Source organism: Citrus clementina, unplaced genomic scaffold, assembly GCF_000493195.1.
Source record: "Citrus clementina cultivar Clemenules unplaced genomic scaffold, Citrus_clementina_v1.0 scaffold_5, whole genome shotgun sequence".
Taxonomy (NCBI): domain Eukaryota; kingdom Viridiplantae; phylum Streptophyta; class Magnoliopsida; order Sapindales; family Rutaceae; genus Citrus; species Citrus x clementina.
Window position 1 is genome coordinate 29708139 of NW_006262201.1, and position 27407 is coordinate 29735545.

Genomic DNA, 27407 nt, shown 5'->3' on the forward strand with positions numbered 1-27407 from the left:
AAATCAATCATTAAAACAATCATATATACCCAAAACATTTATTCTGTAGGATTCTGTATACAATGATCATCCTCCATCCAGGCCCAGCTTATTGATACAAACTAAACTTCTACACATGAATCGGGGAGAAGAATTAAACAACAATGCATCAAATGAAGATATATCTAAGTATGATAGTTTCTTAATAATGGAACTAAGGTCTGGTGAGCCTAGATCTCAATTCCTGGCTTTGTGTCTTATTTCCATATAGCAATCACCATGGACATAATCAGTATGCTCATCCAATGGAACTTTCCTGGCTGAAATGAGATAGCTGAAAGAAATAAAGCAAAAAGAAAAGCATTAGAAGTTGACCATTAGGTGTGCCTTGGCTATGGATAAGGTTGAACAAGATTTGACAGAAATATTAACAAAAAAAAATAGTGAGAAACAGTATTGGTCTTTTTGTGCAACTCATCTCACCCTGATTCTCATCATCTCTCGAAATTGTCTCATTATTACTTGAAGTTGTTTGTGAATCTGAAGATCTAATTCCAAGTTTTTCACAGTCAGCTCCCAGGGTACCTTGAAATTAAAATCCATTCCTTAAGTTAGTTTTTCAAAGTAGTTATTGCGTAATTATAACAATTGTTATGAAAAAGATGTCTGTTTTGTCTTACAATTGCTGAAGCACGGAAAGTAAGATGTGTTGAGAAGATTATTGAACCCAGGTTTGCATTCGCATGTGTGTTTATAATTTGATGTGTTTCTGCATGTTCCTTCTCCACAGTAGATCCAAGAGCAAGCTATATGAATACAAATCAACACAAATAAAATCAGAAACATGAAAACCAATAAAGAAAAGTGAGAATGATAATGATAATAGAGGTTTGTTTATGGGGATTACGTTCAAAGACAGAGATATTGTGAGGAACTTTATCAGGATCCGGTGGTGGAGCTGTGTGGCAGCTATCATAGTGAAGAGTACCTGGACAAAATAAAAAGAAACAAACCAACGTTACCTCGTTGCTAAAACTAAAAGCTTTCATCTCTGTAATAGGCCCGTAAGCTTTTCGTTCTGTTAAAATCAGACTATAAAACTTCCAAGGGGTAATTTATTAAAGAAGAACATCATCTGAACTGGTTTAATTTTTGTTTATGACATTGTTTACAGTTGATAATGGTGGCAGGGATGATTTGATGTTCGACAAAGATATTGCCTTTCATATAGGTTCTCTATTTGCGAGTGAGCACTTGCATATGTGTCATAAATAACATTTTGTTTGGTGTTTTCTTTTTTTTCTTCCTTCTTATGTTTATTCTCAAAATAATCTTTTTGTTAATGTTCATCACCCCATGCTTGCCTTCTACCCTTTTGCCATGGGAAAATCACTTCCTATATATAGAAAAGGAATCCAAAAATTTAGTACAATAATCACAAGAAAGAGCTTACAGTCTGGAATTATGCAGGGGAGGAACGAGTGATCATTGTCTTCATCATTGTCCTTTGTTTTCTTCCAACCAGGTTCACATTCGCATCTGAAGTTAAACGGATGTGTCATATCTGCTCTGCATTTACCCTTTCCACAATCTACCTTTTCACACATCTTATCTGTAATTCACAAAAAAACACCAAAATATATGCATATAAGCATGTCTATCTATGTATGCTTATCAGATAGAGAAAGAGACTGGCGTACCAAAGAAAGGAGAAAGAGCAGGAGCCAAGTCATCAAGATCTCCAAGAGCAGTCGTGGGTAGCAACACCACTAGCAGGGCTAGAAAAGCCATGGGTTTGAAAGCAGCCATCTTTTCTTTTTCTTAGATGGTAAGGAAAGAGGGAGACTGTGAAGAAGATGTGAAATGGAGTCGTTGGATATATTTATTTATACACAAACACGAGATTTCGAGGATGATTATCAACTTGGTCATGGATCAACAGTAAAGGTTTGATTGGTAGAAGCTTCTACGGGTTTCAGTTGATAAAAAGAACTCTTTCTTCCTTGAAAATAATTTCATTGGTTTAATATTTGATGTGTTGTAGATTGAACATGTCAACATGGCTAATGTTATGGACTTTTTTTCACCCTTATCTAGAAGCGTATACCTATATTTTTTCAACACGTACCATTCGTACAAACAGAAATTAACGAATTTTCCATCTCAGATTTTTCTTTTCAACATATCTATCGCTTCCATTCTCAGGATTACAAATTAAAGAAATTTGCCCTTCTGGGGTTGGTGTAAAAGAGAATCGTTTCCTTTTTACTAGTTGGTGAAGGGCAGAATGGATAATTTTGCTCTGTAAGCTGCTAATGTATATATTGCTGACCTTGTCTGCTGGTCATAAAAGTTTGCAATTCCTAAGAAATATAAAAGGAAAGTGCCATGTGGAATATTTTCTAGTTTCTCCATTTATGTTAATGCCCAAGTTCTTAGATCTTGTCTCTTTGTGGACCCATTATGAAAGCTCATAAGCAATCTAATATTATTAGAGTGTTGACTTATTGTTTTTTTTTTTTTTTTTTTTCTGTAGAAGCACTTTCCAATTTACTTGTTGAAGTGTTTAACTAATGCAAGCAAGCAAGCAAAAATGATGGTTCGGGAACAAAATATCTGAGATTTGTTTCTTCCCGAAAATACTCCCTTCAGCTGATTTGCTAGAACATTTTAGTTTGTCCACAAGGGAATCACAAAACTGGAAGTGCTTCTGGATTTTTGAAGGTAGAGATCAAAGCAGAATTTGAGAAGCGTATAAAATCCAACATAATCAGATTTTATAATAGAGACGAGAGCTACCTTATTACAAAAAAAATTAGAAGCAACAGCTCTTCTACGTAAGGGTGTTGCTGTCAAGATTGGAAGCGTAAGTCAAAGAAAAGACTTATAAACATCATTAAAAAAAGAAAAAAAAACATTAAGACTAGAATATTGATTACCTTGACTTGTAACAAGTATTTTATAAACTTGATTTATTTCACAGATTTGGTTTACTTCTATTCCACGTCTCTGTAAATTGAAAGTGAAATTTACAAATTGTTTTTTTTTTTTTTTTTCTCTTGTCATTTGTGTTTAACCTTGATCTCTTCTAGGATCCGCCACCTCCTTTACATATGGGAAGGAGAAGGGTTTGGAAAATAAAATAATTAATTTGTAAAATGAAATGATGTCTCGTTAAAATTCTCATTATTTCTATTATTATTGAGCTTTTTTTGGTTGATTATTCTTTTAAATGTGTTTAAATAAGTTGTTTAACTCAAAGTTTAATAGATAAAAGTTTTAACATTAGTATTAAAGACAAGTCTTAATGAAACCCCTTCACATATGAAACATAAACCGAGACGTGAGACAATAACTCATAAATGGGTCCAAAACTATGAGAGGTCAAAAGTGAGATAAGAAACTGAAATTGAAATACAATTTGTAGTTGAGAGGTTTGGACATTAACTCTGATATTACTTGACCAGAAGCATAGGTTCAACATTATTATTAAAGACAAAATCTTGACAATTACAACCGGACATGATATAAAGCTAACATTAATGGACTTGTCGAGAGTCTTTGAATCTTTACACGCAATAGATAATAGTAATTGTAAAACTCAACACGGGCTTATAGATTTGCAACGAAGTCATTAGAATCCAATTTAGGAAACTTGATGTTTTATTGAAGCTTTGTTCTCAGAATTTGTTGGTATGTAATTAATTAATTCAAAATTCTCTTAACAAATTAACTTAAGTCAAACCGTGCACTTTAAACATTTTTTTTTAATAAATGTTTTTTTTTTAATCTTGATTCTACTTAAAAAATCTTTCGTACACTTCTAAACAAATTTCATGCAATCCCTTCACTACATATATAATTGAATAAATTTTCTTCTAAAAGAATTAATAAAAAAAGAAATATAGAAGATTATGACATATACGTCGATTATCTGATTATGTAAAGGGGGGAACCTTAGGTGCAACTGTGGCACCGTGCCACAGTTGCATCTAACCGTTGGATGCCAGTGGACCCCACCACTCCAACTGCATCCAACAGCTAGATGCAACTGTGGCACGGTGCCACAGTTGCACCGTAGCCTGATCCTATATAAAGACATCGGAAAGCAAACTTTTATAAAAGAAGCAAAAGAATACAATTTATAGCAGGGATTTAGAAGGCTTGATATATAGGCAGCTGAAAGACACTAATAAAACTTTATTTGTTACTGTATTTTAAGGGTGGGTATTTGGTTCGTACAGTAAAAATTGAATGGTTAAGAAAATAAGAACCGACTGATTTTTTTATTTGAATTGAATCGAATCAATTTAGTGTTAAAAAAAAAAAAAGAATACACACAAATATACACATCCACATATCAATTCCGCCCTGCCCCCAGATGTTTCAATATTTTCCGCTGCGCCCCTAAATACTTCAACAATTTTCACCCTGCACCTAAATCTGTTAATTTGACCGTTTATTCTAATGGTCTGTAGGTGCCATATCCCAAAAGGCACCTAACCATGCCACGTGTCTATCTTATAAGATAACAGAAGCTATTCCAGGATAAACAACACACAAGTTATTCCGAGATAAACAATACCCAAGTCATTCGGGATAAACAAGACCCAAACTATTCCGGGGTAAAAAACACCCAACCTATTTCGGGATAAATAACACCCAAGTTATTCCGGGATAAACAACACCCAAGTCATTCCGGGGTAAAGAACACCCAAGCTATTCCGGGATAAATAACACCTAAGTTATTCCGGGATAAACAACACCCAAGCCATTCTAGGGTAAAGAACACCCGAGTTATTCCGGGATAAACAACACTCAAGTTATTCTAGGATAAACAACACCCAAGCCATTCCGGGGTAAACAACACCCAAGCTATTCCGGAGTAAACAACACCCAAGCTATTCCGGGATAAACAACACTCAAGTTATTCAGGGATAAACAACACCCAAGTCATTCCGAGGTAAACAAGACCCAAGCTATTCCGGGGTAAATAACACCCAAGCTATTCCGGGATAAACAACACCCAAACTATTCCGAGATAAACAACACCCAAGCCCAAGCCATTCCGAGGTAAATAACACCCATGGAAAATTCTTCCGGAGCTTATAAAAATGGCAAGAGGGGGGAATTAGTTCTGTAATCTATTAGTCTAAGGAAATCACGCCGAAAGGTCACATGAGTAAGGAAACATACAAGGCCGAAATAATTCCTTAGATCATATTCACATCCACGTGTATAGGAATGATGTGTGACACATGTCGTTCGATTGAAGGTTCAAAGAAAAACCCTAAATCCACATCACTCATCATCTATAAATACACACTTATTTCTAAAAGAGAGGGGATCTTTGGCCTTTAAAAAAAACATTGTTCATATCTAGAGAGAGAAACTCATCTTCTCAATTTTTTTTTTCTCTAATCTTGATCAAACACTAACTTGGGCGTCGGAGGTACACACCGCGCCGGATTCGAGTTCAACATGTGTCACAAGTTCTCCACAAATCAAAAGTACGTGTGAAGGTAAATTCGTGCTCCTTCATTGGCGCCGTCTGTGGGGAAAAGTTGGCTGAAATACGTTTTCTCTCACTAAAACCCACATGAACACTACCTTGCCACCATATTTTTAGCTTAGATTTGGTTGTGCATGATTGAAAAAAGAGGTGAATACTCACACATGCTTACGAAAAATGGGTTTATGTGTGAGACTCAAACCTCAAACATGCTTAAAAAGACATTAAAGCCAAAAATTCAAGAGTAAAAATGGAGGTTCCTCCTTGAAATGCCTTCTGGAAAAAGAAAGAGAAAGACTAAAGAAGATGAAGAACCCACTTGATCAACATAAACTTTGACCAAAAAAAAAAAAAGGCAAACAATGGTTAGAGAGGGTTAAAATACTTTATACAACTAAACCCAAGACCAATCTATCTTTTTATTTTATTTATCTTCACTTTCTTTTTAATTATGTTAATTTTCTAACAACTATGCTACCTTATGTATATTCCTGCCATTCTATTTATTCCGTGATACTTCTTTATTTTTCCACAAGTGAGGCTAAGGAAAACCTAAGCATCCACCTTACCAGGAGGAATGTATGAAGGATATTAAGCCGATGTGGATCAACATAACTCCATGTTTTAATCTGACAACTATAATTTCGCATCTACCATTTTAACACATTCTATTTTCAATTTTCTTATGTCATTCTTGACTTTACTTGACTTACACACGTACGAGGCTAAGGCAAACCCAAACATTCACCTCCTGAAGGGGAATCAATAAATGGATACTATGCTGACGTGGATTAACCTAACTTTCCTGACATAATATGCAACTAACGATTATCTTTACGCATCTAACATTTACATTTCCGCATTTACTCTTCAATTATTTGTAAATTTCATAATGTTAGATGTTGATTCCGGAAGGAAATGGAAACTATGGAAAACCAAAAATTAAAGGCGAAATTGCCTGTGTTGGAACAACTATCAAAAAGTAATCCCAAAAAAACTAAAAATGGGGAAAAGGAAAATGGCCACCAAAAGTGAGGGTCGGAATCCACATAAAATAAACCCAAAAAGGAATATAAGGAGTTGATTATGATGAGGAACGAAGGTTCCAAAAAAGTGTATGGAAGGGAGTTCAAAAGATCCTAAGAGAACTATAAAAAGTATTTCTAGATGTTTTCCACAGCAAATAATGCCTGCCCTTGAGCAACAACCAAAAGAGTAGCCCGGAAAAGTTAAAAACAATCAAAGAGGCAAATTGCTCACTAAAAGAGAGGGTCGAAATCCACACAAAATAAACTCAAAAAGGCACATAGGAACTGATAGTAATGAGGAACAGAGATTCTAAGATTGCCTATAAAAGGGATTTCAAAAGATCCTAAGGAGACTCCAGAATAAATTTCTAGGTGACTTCCACAGCAAATGATGGCATGATAGTAGCCACCTAGGAAAAAAAAACCTAAAGTCCATTTAAGTCATATTCTGAACTAATCTAAATGCTTATTTAGATTAATAGCTTGTAAAAGAGGAACATTTTGTTTTAGCTAGTATGGATATATGAATGATTTCAACTTTTGAGAATATTGATCCAATTGATAATGTACAACTTATGTACCCAAATCATTGATAAGAAAATGTAAAAAATATTCCATAGTTTCAAATGACTCATGCACTACACTAATAAGCATTCGCATGCATAAACATTCATATTTATACATCTCACTTTCCTGACATAATATGCAACTAACAATTATCTTTACGCATCTAACATTTACATTTCCGCATTTACTCTTCAATTATTTGTAAATTTCATAATGTTAGATGTTGATTCCGGAAGGAAGTGGAAACTATGGAAAACCAAAAATTAAAGGCGAAATTGCATGTGTTGGAGCAACTATCAAAAAGTAATCCAAAAAAAACTAAAAATGGGGAAAAGGAAAATGGCCACCAAAAGTGAGGGTCGGAACCCACATAAAATAAACCCAAAAAGGAATATAAGGAGTTGATTATGATGAGGAACGGAGGTTCCAAAAAAGCGTATGGAAGGGAATTCAAAAGATCCTAAGGGAACTCTAAAAAGTATTTCTAGATGTCTTCCACAGCAAATAATGTCTGCCCTTGAGCAACAACCAAAAGAGTAGCCCGGAAAAGTTAAAAACAATCAAAGAGGCAAATTGCTCACTAAAAGAGAGGGTCGGAATCCACACAAAATAAACTCAAAAAGGCACATAGGAACTTATAATAATGAGGAACAGAGATTCTAAGATTGCCTATAAAAGGGAATTCAAAAGATCCTAAGGAGACTCCAGAATAAATTTCTAGGTGACTTCCACAGCAAATGATGGCATGATAGTAGCCACCTAGGAAAAAAAAACCTAAAGTCCATTTAAGTCATATTCTGAACTAATCTAAATGCTTATTTAGATTAATAGCTTGTAAAAGAGGAACATTTCGTTTTAGCTAGTATGGATATATGAATGATTTCAACTCTTGAGAATATTGATCCAATTGATAATGTACAACTTATGTACCCAAATCATTGATAAGAAAATGTAAAAAATATTCCATAGTTTCAAATGACTCATGCACTACACTAATAAGCATTCGCATGCATAAACATTCATATTTATACATCTCACTTTCCTGACATAATATGCAACTAACGATTATCTTTACGCATCTAACATTTACATTTCCGCATTTACTCTTCAATTATTTGTAAATTTCATAATGTTAGATGTTGATTCCGGAAGGAAGTGGAAATTATGGAAAACTAAAAATTAAAGGCGAAATTGCCTGTGTTGGAGCAACTATCAAAAAGTAATCCCAAAAAAACTAAAAATGGGGAAAAGGAAAATGGCCACCAAAAGTGAGGGTCGGAACCCACATAAAATAAACCCAAAAAGGAATATAAGGAGTTGATTATGATGAGGAACGAATGTTCCAAAAAAGCGTATGGAAGGGAATTCAAATGATCCTAAGAGAACTCTAAAAAGTATTTCTAGATGTCTTCCACAGCAAATAATGTCTGCCCTTGCGCAACAACCAAAAGAGTAGCCCGGAAAAGTTAAAAACAATCAAAGAGGCAAATTGCTCACTAAAAGAGAGGGTCGGAATCCACACAAAATAAACTCAAAAAGGCACATAGGAACTGATAATAATGAGGAACAGAGATTCTAAGATTGCCTATAAAAGGGAATTCAAAAGATCCTAAGGAGACTCCAGAATAAATTTCTAGGTGACTTCCACAGCAAATGATGGCATGATAGTAGCCACCTAGGAAAAAAAAAACCTAAAGTCCATTTAAGTCATATTCTGAACTAATCTAAATGCTTATTTAGATTAATAGCTTGTAAAAGAGGAACATTTCGTTTTAGCTAGCATGGATATATGAATGATTTCAAATTTTGAGAATATTGATCCAATTGATAATGTACAACTTATGTACCCAAATCATTGATAAGAAAATGTAAAAAATATTCCATAGTTTCAAATGACTCATGCACTACACTAATAAGCATTCGCATGCATAAACATTCATATTTATACATCTCACTTTCTTGACATAATATGCAACTAACAATTATCTTTACGCATTTAACATTTACATTTCCGCATTTACTCTTCAATTATTTGTAAATTTCATAATGTTAGATGTTGATTCCGGAAGGAAGTGGAAACTATGGAAAACCAAAAATTAAAGGCGAAATTGCCTGTGTTGGAGCAACTATCAAAAAGTAATCCCAAAAAAACTAAAAATGGGGAAAAGGAAAATGACCACAAAAAGTGAGGGTCAGAATCCACATAAAATAAACCCAAAAAGGAATATAAGGAGTTGATTATGATGAGGAACGAAGGTTCCAAAAAAGTGTATGGAAGGGAGTTCAAAAGATCCTAAGAGAACTATAAAAAGTATTTCTAGATGTTTTCCACAGCAAATAATGCCTGCCCTAGAGCAACAACCAAAAGAGTAGCCCGGAAAAGTTAAAAACAATCAAAGAGGCAAATTGCTCACTAAAAGAGAGGGTCGGAATCCACACAAAATAAACTCAAAAAGGCACATAGGAACTGATAGTAATGAGGAACAGAGATTCTAAGATTGCCTATAAAAGGGAATTCAAAAGATCCTAAGGAGACTCCAGAATAAATTTCTAGGTGACTTCCACAGCAAATGATGGCATGATAGTAGCCACCTAGAAAAAAAAAAACCTAAAGTCCATTTAAGTCATATTCTGAACTAATGTAAATGCTTATTTAGATTAATAGCTTGTAAAAGAGGAACATTTTGTTTTAGCTAGTATGGATATATGAATGATTTCAACTTTTGAGAATATTGATCCAATTGATAATTTACAACTTATGTACCCAAATCATTGATAAGAAAATGTAAAAAATATTCCATAGTTTCAAATGACTCATGCACTACACTAATAAGCATTCGCATGCATAAACATTCATATTTATACATCTCACTTTCCTGACATAATATGCAACTAACGATTATCTTTACGCATCTAACATTTACATTTCCGCATTTACTCTTCAATTATTTATAAATTTCATAATGTTAGATGTTGATTCCGGAAGGAAGTGGAAACTATGGAAAACTAAAAATTAAAGGCGAAATTGCCTGTGTTGGAGCAACTATCAAAAAGTAATCCCAAAAAAACTAAAAATGGGGAAAAGGAAAATGGCCACCAAAAGTGAGGGTCGGAACCCACATAAAATAAACCCAAAAAGGAATATAAGGAGTTGATTATGATGAGGAACGAAGGTTCCAAAAAAGTGTATGGAAGGGAGTTCAAAAGATCCTAAGAGAACTATAAAAAGTATTTCTAGATGTTTTCCACAGCAAATAATGCCTGCCCTTGAGCAACAACCAAAAGAGTAGCCCGGAAAAGTTAAAAACAATCAAAGAGGCAAATTGCTCACTAAAAGAGAGGGTCGAAATCCACACAAAATAAACTCAAAAAGGCACATAGGAACTGATAGTAATGAGGAACAGAGATTCTAAGATTGCCTATAAAAGGGATTTCAAAAGATCCTAAGGAGACTCCAGAATAAATTTCTAGGTGACTTCCACAGCAAATGATGGCATGATAGTAGCCACCTAGGAAAAAAAAAACCTAAAGTCCATTTAAGTCATATTCTGAACTAATCTAAATGCTTATTTAGATTAATAGCTTGTAAAAGAGGAACATTTCGTTTTAGCTAGTATGGATATATGAATGATTTCAACTCTTGAGAATATTGATCCAATTGATAATGTACAACTTATGTACCCAAATCATTGATAAGAAAATGTAAAAAATATTCCATAGTTTCAAATGACTCATGCACTACACTAATAAGCATTCGCATGCATAAACATTCATATTTATACATCTCACTTTCCTGACATAATATGCAACTAACGATTATCTTTACGCATTTAACATTTACATTTCCGCATTTACTCTTCAATTATTTGTAAATTTCATAATGTTAGATGTTGATTCCGGAAGGAAGTGGAAACTATGGAAAACCAAAAATTAAAGGCGAAATTGCCTGTGTTGGAGCAACTATCAAAAAGTAATCCCAAAAAAACTAAAAATGGGGAAAAGGAAAATGGCCACCAAAAGTGAGGGTCGGAACCCACATAAAATAAACCCAAAAAGGAATATAAGGAGTTGATTATGATGAGGAACGGAGGTTCCAAAAAAGCGTATGGAAGGGAATTCAAAAGATCCTAAGGGAACTCTAAAAAGTATTTCTAGATGTCTTCCACAGCAAATAATGCCTGCCCTTGAGCAACAACCAAAAGAGTAGCCCGGAAAAATTGAAAACAATCAAAGAGGCAAATTGCTCACCAAAAGAGAGGGTCGGAATCCACACAAAATAAACTCAAAAAGGCACATAGGAACTGATAGTAATGAGGAACAGAGATTCTAAGATTGCCTATAAAAGGGATTTCAAAAGATCCTAAGGAGACTCCAGAATAAATTTCTAGGTGACTTCCACAGCAAATGATGGCATGATAGTAGCCACCTAGGAAAAAAAAAACCTAAAGTCCATTTAAGTCATATTCTGAACTAATCTAAATGCTTATTTAGATTAATAGCTTGTAAAAGAGGAACATTTCGTTTTAGCTAGTATGGATATATGAATGATTTCAACTCTTGAGAATATTGATCCAATTGATAATGTACAACTTATGTACCCAAATCATTGATAAGAAAATGTAAAAAATATTCCATAGTTTCAAATGACTCATGCACTACACTAATAAGCATTCGCATGCATAAACATTCATATTTATACATCTCACTTTCCTGACATAATATGCAACTAACGATTATCTTTACGCATTTAACATTTACATTTCCGCATTTACTCTTCAATTATTTGTAAATTTCATAATGTTAGATGTTGATTCCGGAAGGAAATGGAAATTATGGAAAACTAAAAATTAAAGGCGAAATTGCCTGTGTTGGAGCAACTATCAAAAAGTAATCCCAAAAAAACTAAAAATGGGGAAAAGGAAAATGGCCACCAAAAGTGAGGGTCGGAACCCACATAAAATAAACCCAAAAAGGAATATAAGGAGTTGATTATGATGAGGAACGAATGTTCCAAAAAAGCGTATGGAAGGGAATTCAAATGATCCTAAGAGAACTCTAAAAAGTATTTCTAGATGTCTTCCACAGCAAATAATGTCTGCCCTTGCGCAACAACCAAAAGAGTAGCCCGGAAAAGTTAAAAACAATCAAAGAGGCAAATTGCTCACTAAAAGAGAGGGTCGGAATCCACACAAAATAAACTCAAAAAGGCACATAGGAACTGATAGTAATGAGGAACAGAGATTCTAAGATTGCCTATAAAAGGGATTTCAAAAGATCCTAAGGAGACTCCAGAATAAATTTCTAGGTGACTTTCACAGCAAATGATGGCATGATAGTAGCCACCTAGGAAAAAAAAAACCTAAAGTCCATTTAAGTCATATTCTGAACTAATCTAAATGCTTATTTAGATTAATAGCTTGTAAAAGAGGAACATTTTGTTTTAGCTAGTATGGATATATGAATGATTTCAACTTTTGAGAATATTGATCCAATTGATAATGTACAACTTATGTACCCAAATCATTGATAAGAAAATGTAAAAAATATTCCATAGTTTCAAATGACTCATGCACTACACTAATAAGCATTCGCATGCATAAACATTCATATTTATACATCTCACTTTCCTGACATAATATGCAACTAACGATTATCTTTACGCATCTAACATTTACATTTCCGCATTTACTCTTCAATTATTTGTAAATTTCATAATGTTAGATGTTGATTCCGGAAGGAAGTGGAAACTATGGAAAACCAAAAATTAAAGGCGAAATTGCATGTGTTGGAGCAACTATCAAAAAGTAATCCCAAAAAAACTAAAAATGGGGAAAAGGAAAATGGCCACCAAAAGTGAGGGTCGGAACCCACATAAAATAAACCCAAAAAGGAATATAAGGAGTTGATTATGATGAGGAACGGAGGTTCCAAAAAAGCGTATGGAAGGGAATTCAAAAGATCCTAAGGGAACTCTAAAAAGTATTTCTAGATGTCTTCCACAGCAAATAATGCCTGCCCTTGAGCAACAACCAAAAGAGTAGCCCGGAAAAATTGAAAACAATCAAAGAGGCAAATTGCTCACCAAAAGAGAGGGTCGGAATCCACACAAAATAAACTCAAAAAGGCACATAGGAACTGATAATAATGAGGAACAAAGATTCTAAGATTGCCTATAAAAGGGAATTCAAAAGATCCTAAGGAGACTCCAGAATAAATTTCTAGGTGACTTCCACAGCAAATGATGGCATGATAGTAGCCACCTAGGAAAAAAAAAACCTAAAGTCCATTTAAGTCATATTCTGAACTAATCTAAATGTTTATTTAGATTAATAGCTTGTAAAAGAGGAACATTTCGTTTTAGCTGGTATGGATATATGAATGATTTCAACTCTTGAGAATATTGATCCAATTGATAATGTACAACTTATGTACCCAAATCATTGATAAGAAAATGTAAAAACTATTCCATAATTTCAAATGACTCATGCACTACACTAATAAGCATTCGCATGCATAAACATTCATATTTATACATCTCACTTTTCCCAAGGCCAATGTAGGAAAACAAAATTTTCTAGGTTAATAAGGAGAAAAATTTCCCTAATAAAGTTCCTCCGGAACATCTCATTTTTCCTAAGGCCAATGTAGGAAAAACAAAATCCTTAGGCCAATAAGGAGAAAAATTTCCCTAATAAAGTTCCTCCAGAACATCTCACTTTTCCTAAGGGCAATGTAGAAAAAAAAATCCATAAGTCAATAAGGAGAAAAATTTTCCTAATAAAATTCCTCCGGAACATCTCACTTTTCCTAAGGCCAAATGTAGAAAAAAAAAATTTCCTAGGCTAATAAGGAGAAAATTTTCCCTATTAAAGTTCCTCCGGAACATCTCATTTTTCCTAAGGCCAATGTAGGAAAACAAAATTTTCTAGGTCAATAAGGAGAAAAATTTCCCTAATAAAGTTCCTCCGGAACATCTCATTTTTCCTAAGGCCAATGTAGGAAAAACAAAATCCTTAGGCCAATAAGGAGAAAAATTTCCCTAATAAAGTTCCTCCAGAACATCTCACTTTTCCTAAGGCCAATGTAGAAAAAAAAATCCATAAGTCAATGAGGAGAAAAATTTTCCTAATAAAACTCCTCCGGAACATCTCACTTTTCCTAAGGCCAAATGTAAAAAAAAAAAAAATTTCCTAGGCCAATAAGGAGAAAATTTTCCCTAATAAAGTTCTTCCGAAACATCTCACTTTTCCTAAGGCCAACGTAGGAAAAAAAAAATTTCCTTGGCCAATAAGGAGAAAAATTTCTCGAATAAAGTTCCTCCGGAACATCTCATTTATCCTAAGGCCAATGTAGGGAAAAAAGAATTCCCTAGGCCAATAAGGAGAAAAATTTCCCTAATAAAGTTCCTCCGGAACATCTCACTTTTCCTAAGGCCAATGTAGAAAAAATAAAAAAAAAACTTCCCTAGGGCAACAAGGAGAAACATTTCCCTAGTGAAATTCGTCTGGAATAAATCACTATTTCATAGGCCAATAAAAAGGAAAAACTTTCCAAGGCCAGTAAGAAAGAAAATTTTCCTAGACCAATGAAGAGGAAAAAATTTCCAAGGCCAACAATAAGGAAAAACCTCCTAGGCTGACAGAGAGGAAAAACTTTCCAAGGTTAATAATAAGGAAAAAATTTCCAAGGCCAACATTCACTCAAACTAGCTCACTTTTGCCTTTGGCTGACATAGAGGAGAAACCTCCTAGGCCAACACGGAGAAAAATTCTCTAATAATATTCCTTCAGTTAATAGCTCACTTTTCCATGCTTCCACAAAGAAGAAAAATTTTCCTAGGCCAATAAGGAAGAAATTGTTTTTATTAATATTCCTTTGAAATAGTTCATTTTCTCATAAACCAATAAATACTTAATTATTACCGTTACACATTAGTAATAATAGCCTGATTGTTACTAGTTTGAGGAGGGAGTAATATCAAGAGCTGGCAAAATTTGACACGACCCGATTATCCGACACGAACACGACACAAATAAATGGGTATGGGTCGTCGAATTTAACACGATTATTAAATGGGTCGAGTCCGAGTCGACACTAATTTTTTCCGTGTCGGGTTAGGGTTAAAATTCTTGACCCATTTACCCGATCAATAACCCGATTATATTTTTTATTTTAAAATAATTTACAGGTTCTTGTCACAAAAACTCAAATATTAGAGATGATTTTCTTTTTTTTTTTATTCTTTAAAAGGATGAATATAAATATAGTGTTTTATTTATAAAATTTTAAATACATTTAGAGCTTAAATAGTGTAAATTTATAAAATATTGATAGATATGTATATTTTATGATATTGATATATAATATTATTTACATATATATAATTAAAACCTCAATAGTGTAAATGTGTAATATTTTGGTAGATATATATATTTTATAATATCGATAAATTATGTATGTACGTATGTATGACAATGTGTAAATATTTGATGTCACTTTTGTTTAATATAGATATTAAGTGGGTTATTGGGTAACCCAATTATTTTTCTGTGTCGGGTGTTGTGCAAATTTTATTGAACTCGCAAGTGCACGAATCTATTGTAGAATAGATCAATAGTGACGAGTGTCGATCCCACGAGGAGGTGGATTTTAATTATATATAGAATTAATTTTCTAATTGAGTGGTTGGATTTATGGTGAAAGTGATTTAGAATATCTTAAAATTTAAATTGAAATGGCATGATTAAATTAAAGTGGAAATTATAATAATTGAAGCGCTTGGGTATCTGGATCTACATCAACATGCACTATGAGTTAAATATTCTTTATTAGTGTCAATTAAATCATGAAAGGGGAATCCACACTTCATGAACCACACTCTAATCAATATGGCGCTAAAGGCTTATCGTGCCAAATAATAATAACCTTATACTAGGGAGCCGGTGGAACTAGAGATGTATTTAGACAAGATTATTATTATTTGTTGACGAAAAGTCTAAAACATCCACAAAAATTAGAGGAGAAAAGAAAATAAATTTACCAAATAAAGCTCATGACACATGTTGAAACTTCACATTCAACCCAAACTTCAAAGAAAATTAGCTACTCATAATTAAACTAGGAACAAAATGAAAATTTTATTAAAATTAAACTAGGAACAAAATGAAAATTTTATTAAAATACATAGAAAGTACAAGATAAAGAAAGAATTATAGAAAATTGAGCCCAAAAATAGATTCAGAGATGCCAAATTAGGGGAGAGAAGTCCCATTTTTATAGATACATTGAGTAAATCATGACCATCAGATTAAAAATAGTTTGGACGCTTAGGATTGCGCCACGTCATCAGTCAATAGTGCGCGGTTTGACCACGCAGTTTGAACAATCAACCGGTTTGAACAGTGACGCGATTTGGTTGAAAATAATCCTGTGTATATGCATGTACCGTATGCGCGATTTTTAGTCCATTAACATGCTGCCACATCACCGATCAACAGTGTATATAAATTTTGTCCAATAGAATCGTGACACCTCATCAGTCAATGCCACATCATCGGTCAATGCCATGTCATCGTTCCGTATGTGTGAACAGTGTCGTGAACAGTAACATGGACAATACCGTACATGTTAATAGTATCGTACATGTGAACAATGACATTTTTCATTTTATACTCCTTCTAAGGTTTTCGACTGTCTTGAGTTCAAAAGTGATGTCTGTTTTGCCGTTTGATTTCTCGTTCATTGTGAAATGACCATGGTACCCCTAAAATACATAAAATACTTAATTAAAATAAAACAAATGTAATTAAATCACAAGAACCTTAAATACATAAAAATAAGGGTGTTAGTAAAACTTGAAGTGTAAAATGACGATTTTCTCCTTTATAAATATATATTTTTTAACACTCAACATCGGGTTTGGGTCTTAATATTTTGACACGATTATTAAATGGGTCGGGTTTGGGTCGACCTAAATTGGACACGACACGAACACGACCCGATGACTCATTTTACTAGCTCTAGTAATATCTCATTAAATATTTAGTATATCAAAAACTAAGACCACAAGAGTAAGCCAAGCCAAGCTAAGAAAAGACCAATGTTCAACAAAACAAATCGAGGCAAACAAAAGCCTAAGCTAAGCTAAGAAAGTGCTGCTCTTCCCTGCTTCAAGAAGGTTTACAAAACTTCTTGATAATATTCTTCCGGGATCACTCACTTTTCCTAGGTTAAGAAAGAGGGAAAACTTCCCCTAGGCCAACTAAGAGGAAAAGTTCCATAATGATATTCACTCAGAATAGTTTGCTTCTCCCTAAGCCAACAAAGCAGGAAAAGAAAAACTTGTCTAGGCCAAGAAAGAAAAATTTCCTACTTATATTCTTCCGGAATAGATCACTTTTTCACAATGATAAGAAAAAGTTCCCAAACAATTCCCTTGGAATAACTCATTTTTTCTGAGGTCAATAAAGAAGGAAAACTTCCCCTAGGCCTAGGGATGGCAAATTTCGGGCTGGATTCGGGTTTAGCCGTTCCGGTTCCGGATGTTAATTTGGCATTCCGAATCTGGATATAAACCCGGATAATTTATCTCTGGGTCCGGACCGGGTTTAACCCGAAAAAATTTGGGTTTCTGGATTGCGGGTTTCAAACCCGGATGTCTGTATTTTTTTTTCCTTTTCCAATTCTCTAACAGGCTATGGATACAATGGAAAAAAATACACAGCCGCATAGCCAACCAAAAAAGTAAAAGCAGCAGAATGAGAACCAATGCAACTAGAATTCAACCTTACATCAAAGAAGCAATCAAAAGAACACAAGCCTAAAAAATTACAAACACGGATCATCTCCCTCATATCCATTTTCACCCTCGTCAGATTCAGCACCAACCTCCTCATAATCCTTCTCCAAAGCTGCAAAATCCTCACGAGTTTCAAATAACTCACCTTTCTCTATGCCCTCTTGGCATTACATCAAATCAAATTTGTGGTCAATGCGAGAAAATACCTTAACAATACTAGTTGAGTTCGCTGTCATGCACACAGCCCTTTGCACCTTCGCGAGATCACCACTCGAACAGTTGGAGGCTGGTAATTGATACCACACTTGAATCTAGTTTGGCACCAATCAACAAATTGAATGGCAGCTGATGATGATAATGATCAACACAGCCGCGGTGGCAGCAAAGCAGCGAGATGACGATGACGAACAAGTCAATAGTTGGGGGCTGTGTTGAATTGATGAAGAGAAGAAGAAAATGGGTGGCGGCTGTATTGAGAGAAAGTTGTAAAGTGCAAACTAGGGTTTCCTCTTTCCTTTTGACTTTTTGCTTTTCTATTTATATTTAAAAAAAATTAAAAATATAATATTAAGAATAAAGACATCTGGGTCCGGGTTCCGAATATGCGGGTTGGCCTATTCTGGATACGGACCCGAATACATCAGGGTTTATTAAATTGTTGCCGTATTCCAGATTTTTTTGTATCCGGTGTGGGTTGAATTCGGTCCAGATTATCTGAGTTCGTACGGGTCTGGACCGGGTCAGGGTTATTTTGTCATCCCTACCTAGGCTGAACAAGAGAAAAATTCTGTAATTTATTCCTTCGGAATAAGTCACTTTTCCTCTACTAAGAAAAAAATAAAATTATGAAGCCCAACAAAAAGAAATTTTTTTTTTCCTAAGTCAATAAAGAATAAAAGCTCCTTAACAGTATTCGTCTGGAATAGCTCGCTTTTCCCTTACACGGATAAAGAGGAAAATTTTCATAACAATATCTTTTTGGAAAATATTTTACTTCTCCTAAAGCTAATGACGAGAAAAAACATCCTTAGGCCAACAAAGAGAAAACTTTTATGATAATATTCCTCTGGAATAAATCATTTTTTCTAAAACCAAGAAAATATCAATGCCCTATAAGGTAACTGAAGGTTAAGGAAAACCTAGGTAAATAAAAGTTAAAGAAAAACCAAGGCAAAAGTTAACCAAGGAAAACAAAAGCTAAAGCCAACAAAAGAAAGCCAAACTAAGGTATGACCAATCATATACAAGGCAAGACAAAAATGAATCACTCTAAACTAAGGCATAAAATATTTTCTAACCAAAATTCTAGAGTAAAAAAAGATTTTTGTAAATCATTCCTAGACTAACGGGAATGCCTACGGAAAATTCACATTTATGCATAGAACTTTGGTTTTAATTTTTTTTTTTTTTTTAAGGAAATTGACATTTCCTCCCGAAACCTTAGGCCAAGGGAAAAAAACTCAAAGACTAACTACTTTCTCCTCCTGGAACTTCGGTTTAGAGGAACAATTTAAAGAGTTAACATTTCATCTAGGAATTTCAATTCAGAGGAAACAATTCATTTTTTCCTAACTCAACAAAAGAAAAATTTATTGGCACCTTCCTCTCAAAATATATCCAAATGCCCAAGGAATAGTTCTTTCAAAAAGGTCACGTGGCTATTCGAACAAAAGTAAGAACTTCTTATTCTAATCAAAGTATTTTCTAAAGAAAATACGCTCGCGGGGGGAGTAGTGTAGGTGCCATATCCCAAAAGGCACTTAACCATGTCACGCGTCTATCTTATAAGATAACAGAAGTTATTCCGGGATAAACAACACCTAAGCTATTTTGAAATAAACAACACCCAAGTCATTTCGGGGTAAACAAGACCCAAGCTATTCCGAGGTAAAGAACACCAAAGCTATTTTGGGATAAATAACACCCAAGTTATTCCGGGATAAACAATACCCACGCCATTCCGGGGTAAAGAACGCCCAAGCTATTCCAGGATAAACAATACTCAAGTTATTCCAGGATAAACAACACCCAAGCCATTCTGGGGTAAACAAGACCCAAGCTATTCCGGGATAAATAATACCCAAGCCATTCCGGGGTAAAGAACACTCAAACTATTCCGGAATAAACAACGCCCAAGTTATTCCGGGATAAACAACACCCAAGCCATTCCGAGGTAAATGTTGAGTGTTAGAAAATGTATATTTATAAAGGAGAAAATTGTCATTTTACATTTCAAGTCTTACTAACACCCATACTTTTATATATTTAAGCTTCTTATAATTTAATTACGTATGTTTTATTTTAATGAAGTATTTTATGTATTTTAGGGGCATCATGGTTATTTGACAATGAACAAGAAATCAGATGGTAAAACGAACATAATTTTTGAACTCAGGACAGTCAAAAACCTTAGGAGAAGTATAAAATGAAAAATATCACTGTTCACATGTACGATATTGTCCATGTTATTGTCCATGATACTATTCACGACACTATTCACACATACGGAACGATGACGTGACATTGACCGATGATGTGACATTGACTGATGAGGTGTCACGATTCTATTGGACAAAATTTATACACACTGTTGATCGGTGACATGGCATCATGTTAGTGGACCAAAAATCACACGTACAGTACATGCATATACACAGGATTATTTTCAACCAAACCGCGTCACTGTTCAAGCCGGTTGACTGTTCAAACCGCGTGGTCAAACCGCGTACTGTTGACTGATGACAGGCGCAATCCTGAGCGTTCAAACTGTTTTTAATCCGATGGTCATGATTTACTCAATGTATCTATAAAAAGGGGGTCTCCCCCCCTAATTTGATATCTCTGAATCCATTTTTGGGCTCTATTTTATGTAATTCCTTCTCCATCTTGTATTTTCTACGTATTTTAATAAATTTTCATTTTACCCCTAGTTCAATTATGAGTAGCTAATTTTCTTTCAAACTTGGGTTGAAGGTGAAGTCTCAACATGTGTCATGGGCTTTATTTGGTAAATTTATTTTCTCTTCCCCTCTAATTATTGTGGAAGTTTTGACTTTTCGTCGATAAATAATAATAACATTGTCTAGATATCGCCATGATTTCACCGGCTCCCTAGTACAAGGTTATTATTATTTGGCACGATAAGCCCTTAGCACCATATTGATTAGAGTGTGGTTCATAAGGTGTGGATTCCCCTCTCATGATTTAATTGGCACTAATAATGAATATTTAGCCCATTGTGCATGTTGATCCGGATCCAGATACCTAAGCACTTCAATTATAATAATTTTCACCTTAATTTAATTCCGCCAATCCCATTTAAATTCTAGGATAATTTAAATCACTTCCACCACAAATCCAATCAACCACCCAATTCAAAAATTAACTCTACGCGTAATTAAAATTCATCTCCTCGTGTGATCGACACTCGTCACCGTTAATCTATTCTACAATAGATTCGTACACTTTCAAGTTCAATAAAATTTGCACAACAGTAAACAAGACTCAAGTTGTTCCGAGGTAAACAACACCCAAGCTATTCCGGGATAAACAACACCCAAACTATTCTGAGATAAACAACACCCAAGCCCAAGCCCAAGCCCAAGCCATTCCGAGGTAAATAACACCCAAGAAAAAATTCTTTTGGAGCTTATAAAAATGGCAAGAGGGGGGAATTAGTTCCATAATCTATTAGTCTAAGGAAATCACGCCCAAAGGTCACATGAGTAAGGAAACATACAAGGCCAGAATAATTCATTAGATCATATTCACCTCCACGTGTATAGGAATGATGGGTGACACATGTCGTTCGATTGAAAGTTCAAAGAAAAACCCTAAATCCACATCACTCATCATCTATAAATATACACTTATTTCTAAGAGAGAGGGGATCTTTGGCCTCCAAAAAAAACATTGTTCATATCTAGAGAGAGAAACTCATCTTCTCAATTTTTCTTCTTTCTCTAATCTTGATCAAACACTGACTTGGGCGTCGGAGTGCCTTTTTCAGGTACCCACCACGCCGGATTCGAGTTCAACACGTGTCACAAGTTCTCCACAAATCAAAAGTGCGTGTGAAGGTAAATTGTGCTCCTTCATGGTCAAAGGGTAAATTTGAAAGTTCATACCCTAAATATTATTTGATGATGATAAATTAAATTTATTTGATAAGTTAATTGATGGAATAATTTTGTAATTACCGTTAATTAAGAATTTTTAATGTAAATATTAATTATTGGATTAGCATTTTATTTCATTTAATTTTTTTCCAATTCAAGATAAGGGCATTTCTGACATTTACTTCAATTTCAAACACCTCCGTTAAAAATGACGGTCAAATTAACGGAAATGGGAGTGGAGTGAAAAATGTCGAAACATTGGGGTACACGGTAGAAAATGTCGAAATATTTGGGTCTGGGTGGAAATAACCCTAAAACATGAATTATTAGTGATTATAGTTGAATTGATTCAAAAAGAATCAAATTTGTGTGATAAGTCTAAAAATTTGACTAATAAATAAGAAAAAAAATTATATTTCTTAAACCAAATCACAAAAATTTGAACCAAACTGAACTAAACCGAACCAAATCATATAATTGAATTGGTTTGGCTCGGCTCGGTTCTAAATTTCAGTTCACATTGGTTTATAAGTTGTTGAACCGATCGGGTTTGGTTCAGTTTAGTTTCTAAAAAACCTAAACTAAAATGGTTAATGCCTACCCCTACTTTATTCCTTTGCAGCTAATAAACAAAGTTATAAATATGGGTAAATATTAATGCTTTTTATAGTATAATATGAGTTAAGTGCACATTTGGTATGACTTATTCAATAGTTGTAAGTTCTTTCGAAATTTTATTATTGTTTGATTGTATTTTTAGTAGAACTTTTAGGGATTAAAAATGTTATTTTGTATCTACTAGTAAGGTTTAAATTTTAAGTTTTTGTGAAATAGAGGTTGTAGAACTTTTTTAAAGAGTTAAATTTCTAAAGTATCTTTAATTTGTTTTACTGTCTTATTTCACTTATTCCTAACATGACTTTAAAAATTTATTTTTCAAAGTAATTTTTTAATTTTTTAAACAACTTTCATTGACGACCAAATAACTTAAAATTTTTAATAAAATGTCTACTTATAAATGCTCTACTTAAATAAACTTTATAAAAAACAATAGTAAATGGAGCCTAAATATAACGATTTAAATGTAAAACCTTAATATGCTAATTTTTTAGCTAAACTATGGGCACATCTCTAATTTCCGTAGAAAACCACTTTTCTTACTAGACCCCAAATCAAATGATCAATACAAAGTAATTTTGAAACCTAATTTAATCCCAAAACTAGCTTTTTCTTCTTCCTTTCCAAATAACCTCTCTCTATCTTGCTTTAATTTTTCTTCTGTGAAGTTTGATATCTTAACAAATGAAAAAGGCGAAATAGATTTTCTCTCTCTCTCTCTCTTTTTATTGATTTTTCATGCTAGTTAACAAGCCCGAATTTTCAATTATATTTTTAAAAAAATAAAAGAGAGAGAGATTAAAATTGAAAATTAGAAGTTCCCCGGTAAATTTCAAGTCCAGAAGAAGAAATCACGCTGCAATCACGTAGTAACTACTATGCATAAGCTACAATATGTATTGTTGAGTATTGGAGAATACATATTTATACAGGGTAAAATTGTCATTTTATACTCTAAGTCTCAATAACATTTTCAATTTTACATTTTAAAATTCTCTAAGCTCTTATTATATGTGTTTTATTATAATTTAAGTATTTTATGTATTTCAAGAATATTTTAGCCATTTTAGGACTAACGAGAAGTCAGACAGCAAAACGAATAACATTTTTTAACTCAGAACGGTAAAAAACCTTAGAATGAGCATAAAAGGGTATTCGTACTTTTCACGTATATGATATTGTTCACACATACTACATTATTTACAAGTACGACACTGTTCACATATACGGTACAATGATGTGACACCATCCTATTGGACCAATGATATGACATTGATTGATTTATGATGTTGACTGATAATGTGGCTGGATGCTATTGGATAAAAATACTAATGTGGCATTAACCAATGACATGGCTACATCTTATTGGACTGAAATGCTGATGTGGCATTGATTGATTATGTGTTCCAACCAATCAAAGCTTGTCACTGGTGCAATCCCAAACATCTGAATTGTTTTCATCCGATAGCCGTGATTTATCTATTGTATCTATAAATAGAGGGCTCCCCTCTTAATTTGACACATGTGAATCTATTGTTGAGCTCTATTTTCTATAATTCTTTCTTTATCTTGTATTTTCTATGAATTTTAGTAAAATTATCATTTTACCCTATTTTAATTATAAGTGGCTAATTTAATTTCAAATTTGGGTTGAAGGTGAAGCCTCAACATGATCTAACGGCTTAATTAGGTAAATTTACTTTCTTTTTCTCTTTGATTTATGTGATTGTTTTGACTCATTATCAACGGATAATGTATCTTATCTAAATTTTGCAGGGTATACTGGCTCCCTAATAAAGGATTGTTACTGTCTGACACAAAAAGCACTTAGCACCATATTAATTAGATAGAAAAATCTCCTCTAGTATTTTGTGAGTCGTCTTGACTAGGGGTGGCAAAAAAAACCCGGGCCAACCCAAGCCCGCGGGCTTAGGCCCGGCCCTCACCCATGAGGGCCTGGACAAGGGCCCGGACAAGGGCCCAAGAAAAAAAGCCCAGACAGAGCCAGGCCCACTACTTTTAAAAAAATAATTTTATAAATTAGAATAATATAATTAAAATTGAAAAGTAATTTAAAAATAAAAAGGAAAACTTAAATTCTTAACTTATAAATTAATTATGATTCAAAAAAGCTAAAATTATGATACTAAATTTTCTTTTTTTGTGTCAATTAATTAATAGAGCATTTGAATTAGAAAATTCAGTATTAAAGAAAATTAAAGTTATGAGCTTTTATTTGCTTTATTTATTATTTTAATTTGAAATATTCATTTTCTTTAATTTATCTATAATTGTAATAATTTGTTGATTATTAATTTATTTCAAATTTACAATAATTTAAATTTTTTTTAAAATAAATAAAGCCCAAGTCCGACCCAGGCCCGCAATAGGCCCCGCCCAAGCCCGCACGCTTAGCTAACAGTGGGCCTGGACATGGGCTTGAAAAAGCCCAACACAGGCCCGTTGTTTGCCATCCCTAGTCTTGACTCAGTATTGGCAGAATGTATCTAGGCTATTTAGTAGATGATCTTACCACATTATCGACAGAAAGATTATTATCGTCTGACACAACATGTTCTTGACACTACACTTTGTGAAATATTATTACCTCTGGCACACTGAGTGCTTAATTCCATATTTATTAGAGTGAGGATTATGAGGAGTTAAAATACCCATTTCATGAATTAATTGGAATTAAAAAGGAAATACTAAGCCAATGGTGAATGTTGAGAATGAATCCAAAGACTCAAGTGTTTCATTTGTATTGTTTTCATCTTTAATTCATTACTGCCTTTTTATTTTAAATCTTAAGATAAAAAAAAAAATTTCACTTCCAACTAACTCACATTTATACTTAGAAAATTAACCTACCCGTAATTAAATCTATTTCTTCGTCAGATTGACACTCGTCACCACAAAATCTATAATCAATAGTTGCTTCTCCTTTTATGGTGAATGTAGTCTTTAGACTTTAATAGTCTGCCAAAAAAAATGATTTAGAAAAAAGTGAATTTACTTGTTCTTTATTAAAGTAATAATATTGAGAAAATTGATGTCATAGAAAAAAGTGCGGTTAAAGAAAAGAGAATTTAAAACTGAAAAAAAAAAAAGGAAAGAGATGAGGGTAATTTTGAAATTTATGTAGCTTTTAAAGATGTATAAAAAAAAAAAAAAATAGGGGTAGGCACCGATTCGAGTAGGTTCGATTTCGGGTTAAACTGGAATTTTTTTTTCAGTTTGGGTTGGGAATTCAAAAAAAAAAACAATAGATATTTAAAAAAAAAAATTGAACAGGAACCAATGGGTTCGATTTGCCTTAATGATTCGCTTAAATGGTTCGGATTAATCACTTGATAATAAATTTACTTGCTCATGTATATTATAAGAAATAAGAGTACAATCTTTCAACCTAAAACACAATATTAGTGAAAAAATATAAAGAAATAAACTCTAATCCACAATTAGTTATGGCACAAATGAAAACGAAAATCCAGTGATAGTAATAATAAAATTAAATATTATTAATACAGTAATAATATCTAACATGAAATTAGAAAACAGAGCAAGTTAAATTACCTGGTTAGCTGGCTGGCTTCCTACAATACACGCCTTGGTAGCAGCAAAATAAAAGCGACAGAAGGGAGCAGCAATAGTAGCAGCAGCCGTTGTGGAGTGGAAATTAGAGATAACGAGACTGTTGGCTATCAAACTAGAAGGAAGCAGCAATCACTGGCAGGTGTGTTCATCTCTCATTATCTGCAGGCGGCAGTGATTACTGAAGAAAATGTCATTTTATCGGCAAGCGGCACCGTGATAATGAAGATTCGGTAGCGGCGTAGCGCCGGTAGACTAGGACTCAGTTGCAAAGGTCATGGTTTTCAACCTAGGAACTTAGGGTTAGGTTTTGGGATCTGCAGCAATCTGTAATATGTGTGCGCGTGTGTGTGTGCGTGTGTGTATATATGTATTCTTAAAATTATAAAAATGCCACTAAATTCAGTTTGGTACTGATTTTATAATTTTTTATCCGAAAACCTGAACCAAACCATTTGATTCGGTTCGGTACTTACCCATTCAGTTTTTAACTTAGAAAAAATCAAATGGGAATAAAAAAATCAAAACAAACTAAGTTTTTTTTTATTAGGTCCGGTTCAGTTCTACCCACTCATAAAATAAATATATGACCCATTTCGCATTGGAATTTCTTCAAGAAGTTAGAGGGGTGCCAATAGCCCCACTCCAATTTCTTTGAGTGAGTTCTATTCATGTACTAGGTCCAACCCAACGACCCCAATCCAACTAAATCCAATTAAAGTTTGATGGTTTGTGTGTGTTAATAAAATGTGGGGGTTGTTTTATGAAGCTATTAACACTCCATTTACCTTCCGACCTTTTATATTTGAGTGATACTATTGGCACCCCCTCAATATCCTTATGAAACCCCGTTTTCACATTAACAACTCTTTCACAAGAGAAAATTACATAAAACTACAAATACAAAATTATTAAACCCCAATCCATATACGTATTTTCTTTTTGACTCTTTGCAGTTTATACCCACACATCATAAACTCTTTATATTCAGTATCTAATGTATATTGGATTCATTTTTTTTTTAGTTCCAAAATGATTTTGAAATAATTAAGAAAAAAAGGTCCAAGTAATTTATCAGATTTTTATCAAATTATTGGATTTTCTTCACCAAGTGGGCACTTATTTTACTTACAAAAAAAAAAGAAATTAAAAGCAAAAATAAAAAAAATCCCAATAAAGTAATTTATTGGGCT

At 33.6% G+C, this 27407-nt stretch overlaps 1 protein-coding gene across 2 annotated transcripts; it reads right to left on the bottom strand.

Moving 5' to 3' along the window:
• Positions 1-24: 24 nt before the first annotated feature.
• LOC18042353 lies at positions 25-26571 on the bottom strand. 2 transcript variants are annotated; one of them, XM_024184513.1, is made up of 7 exons: positions 26197-26571; positions 1680-1824; positions 1433-1591; positions 887-967; positions 660-785; positions 463-564; positions 25-313 (listed from the first exon to the last, which is right to left on the bottom strand). In XM_024184513.1, the coding sequence occupies exons 2-7, from the start codon at positions 1786-1788 to the stop codon at positions 237-239; spliced, it is 654 nt and encodes a 217-aa protein (XP_024040281.1). In that variant the 5' UTR covers positions 1789-1824; positions 26197-26571; the 3' UTR covers positions 25-236. The 2 variants fall into 2 exon arrangements, with proteins under 2 accessions (XP_024040281.1, XP_006432975.1); XM_006432912.2 differs by lacking the exon at positions 26197-26571 and having other exon boundaries at positions 1680-1989.
• Between the last annotated feature and the right edge of the window lie 836 nt (positions 26572-27407).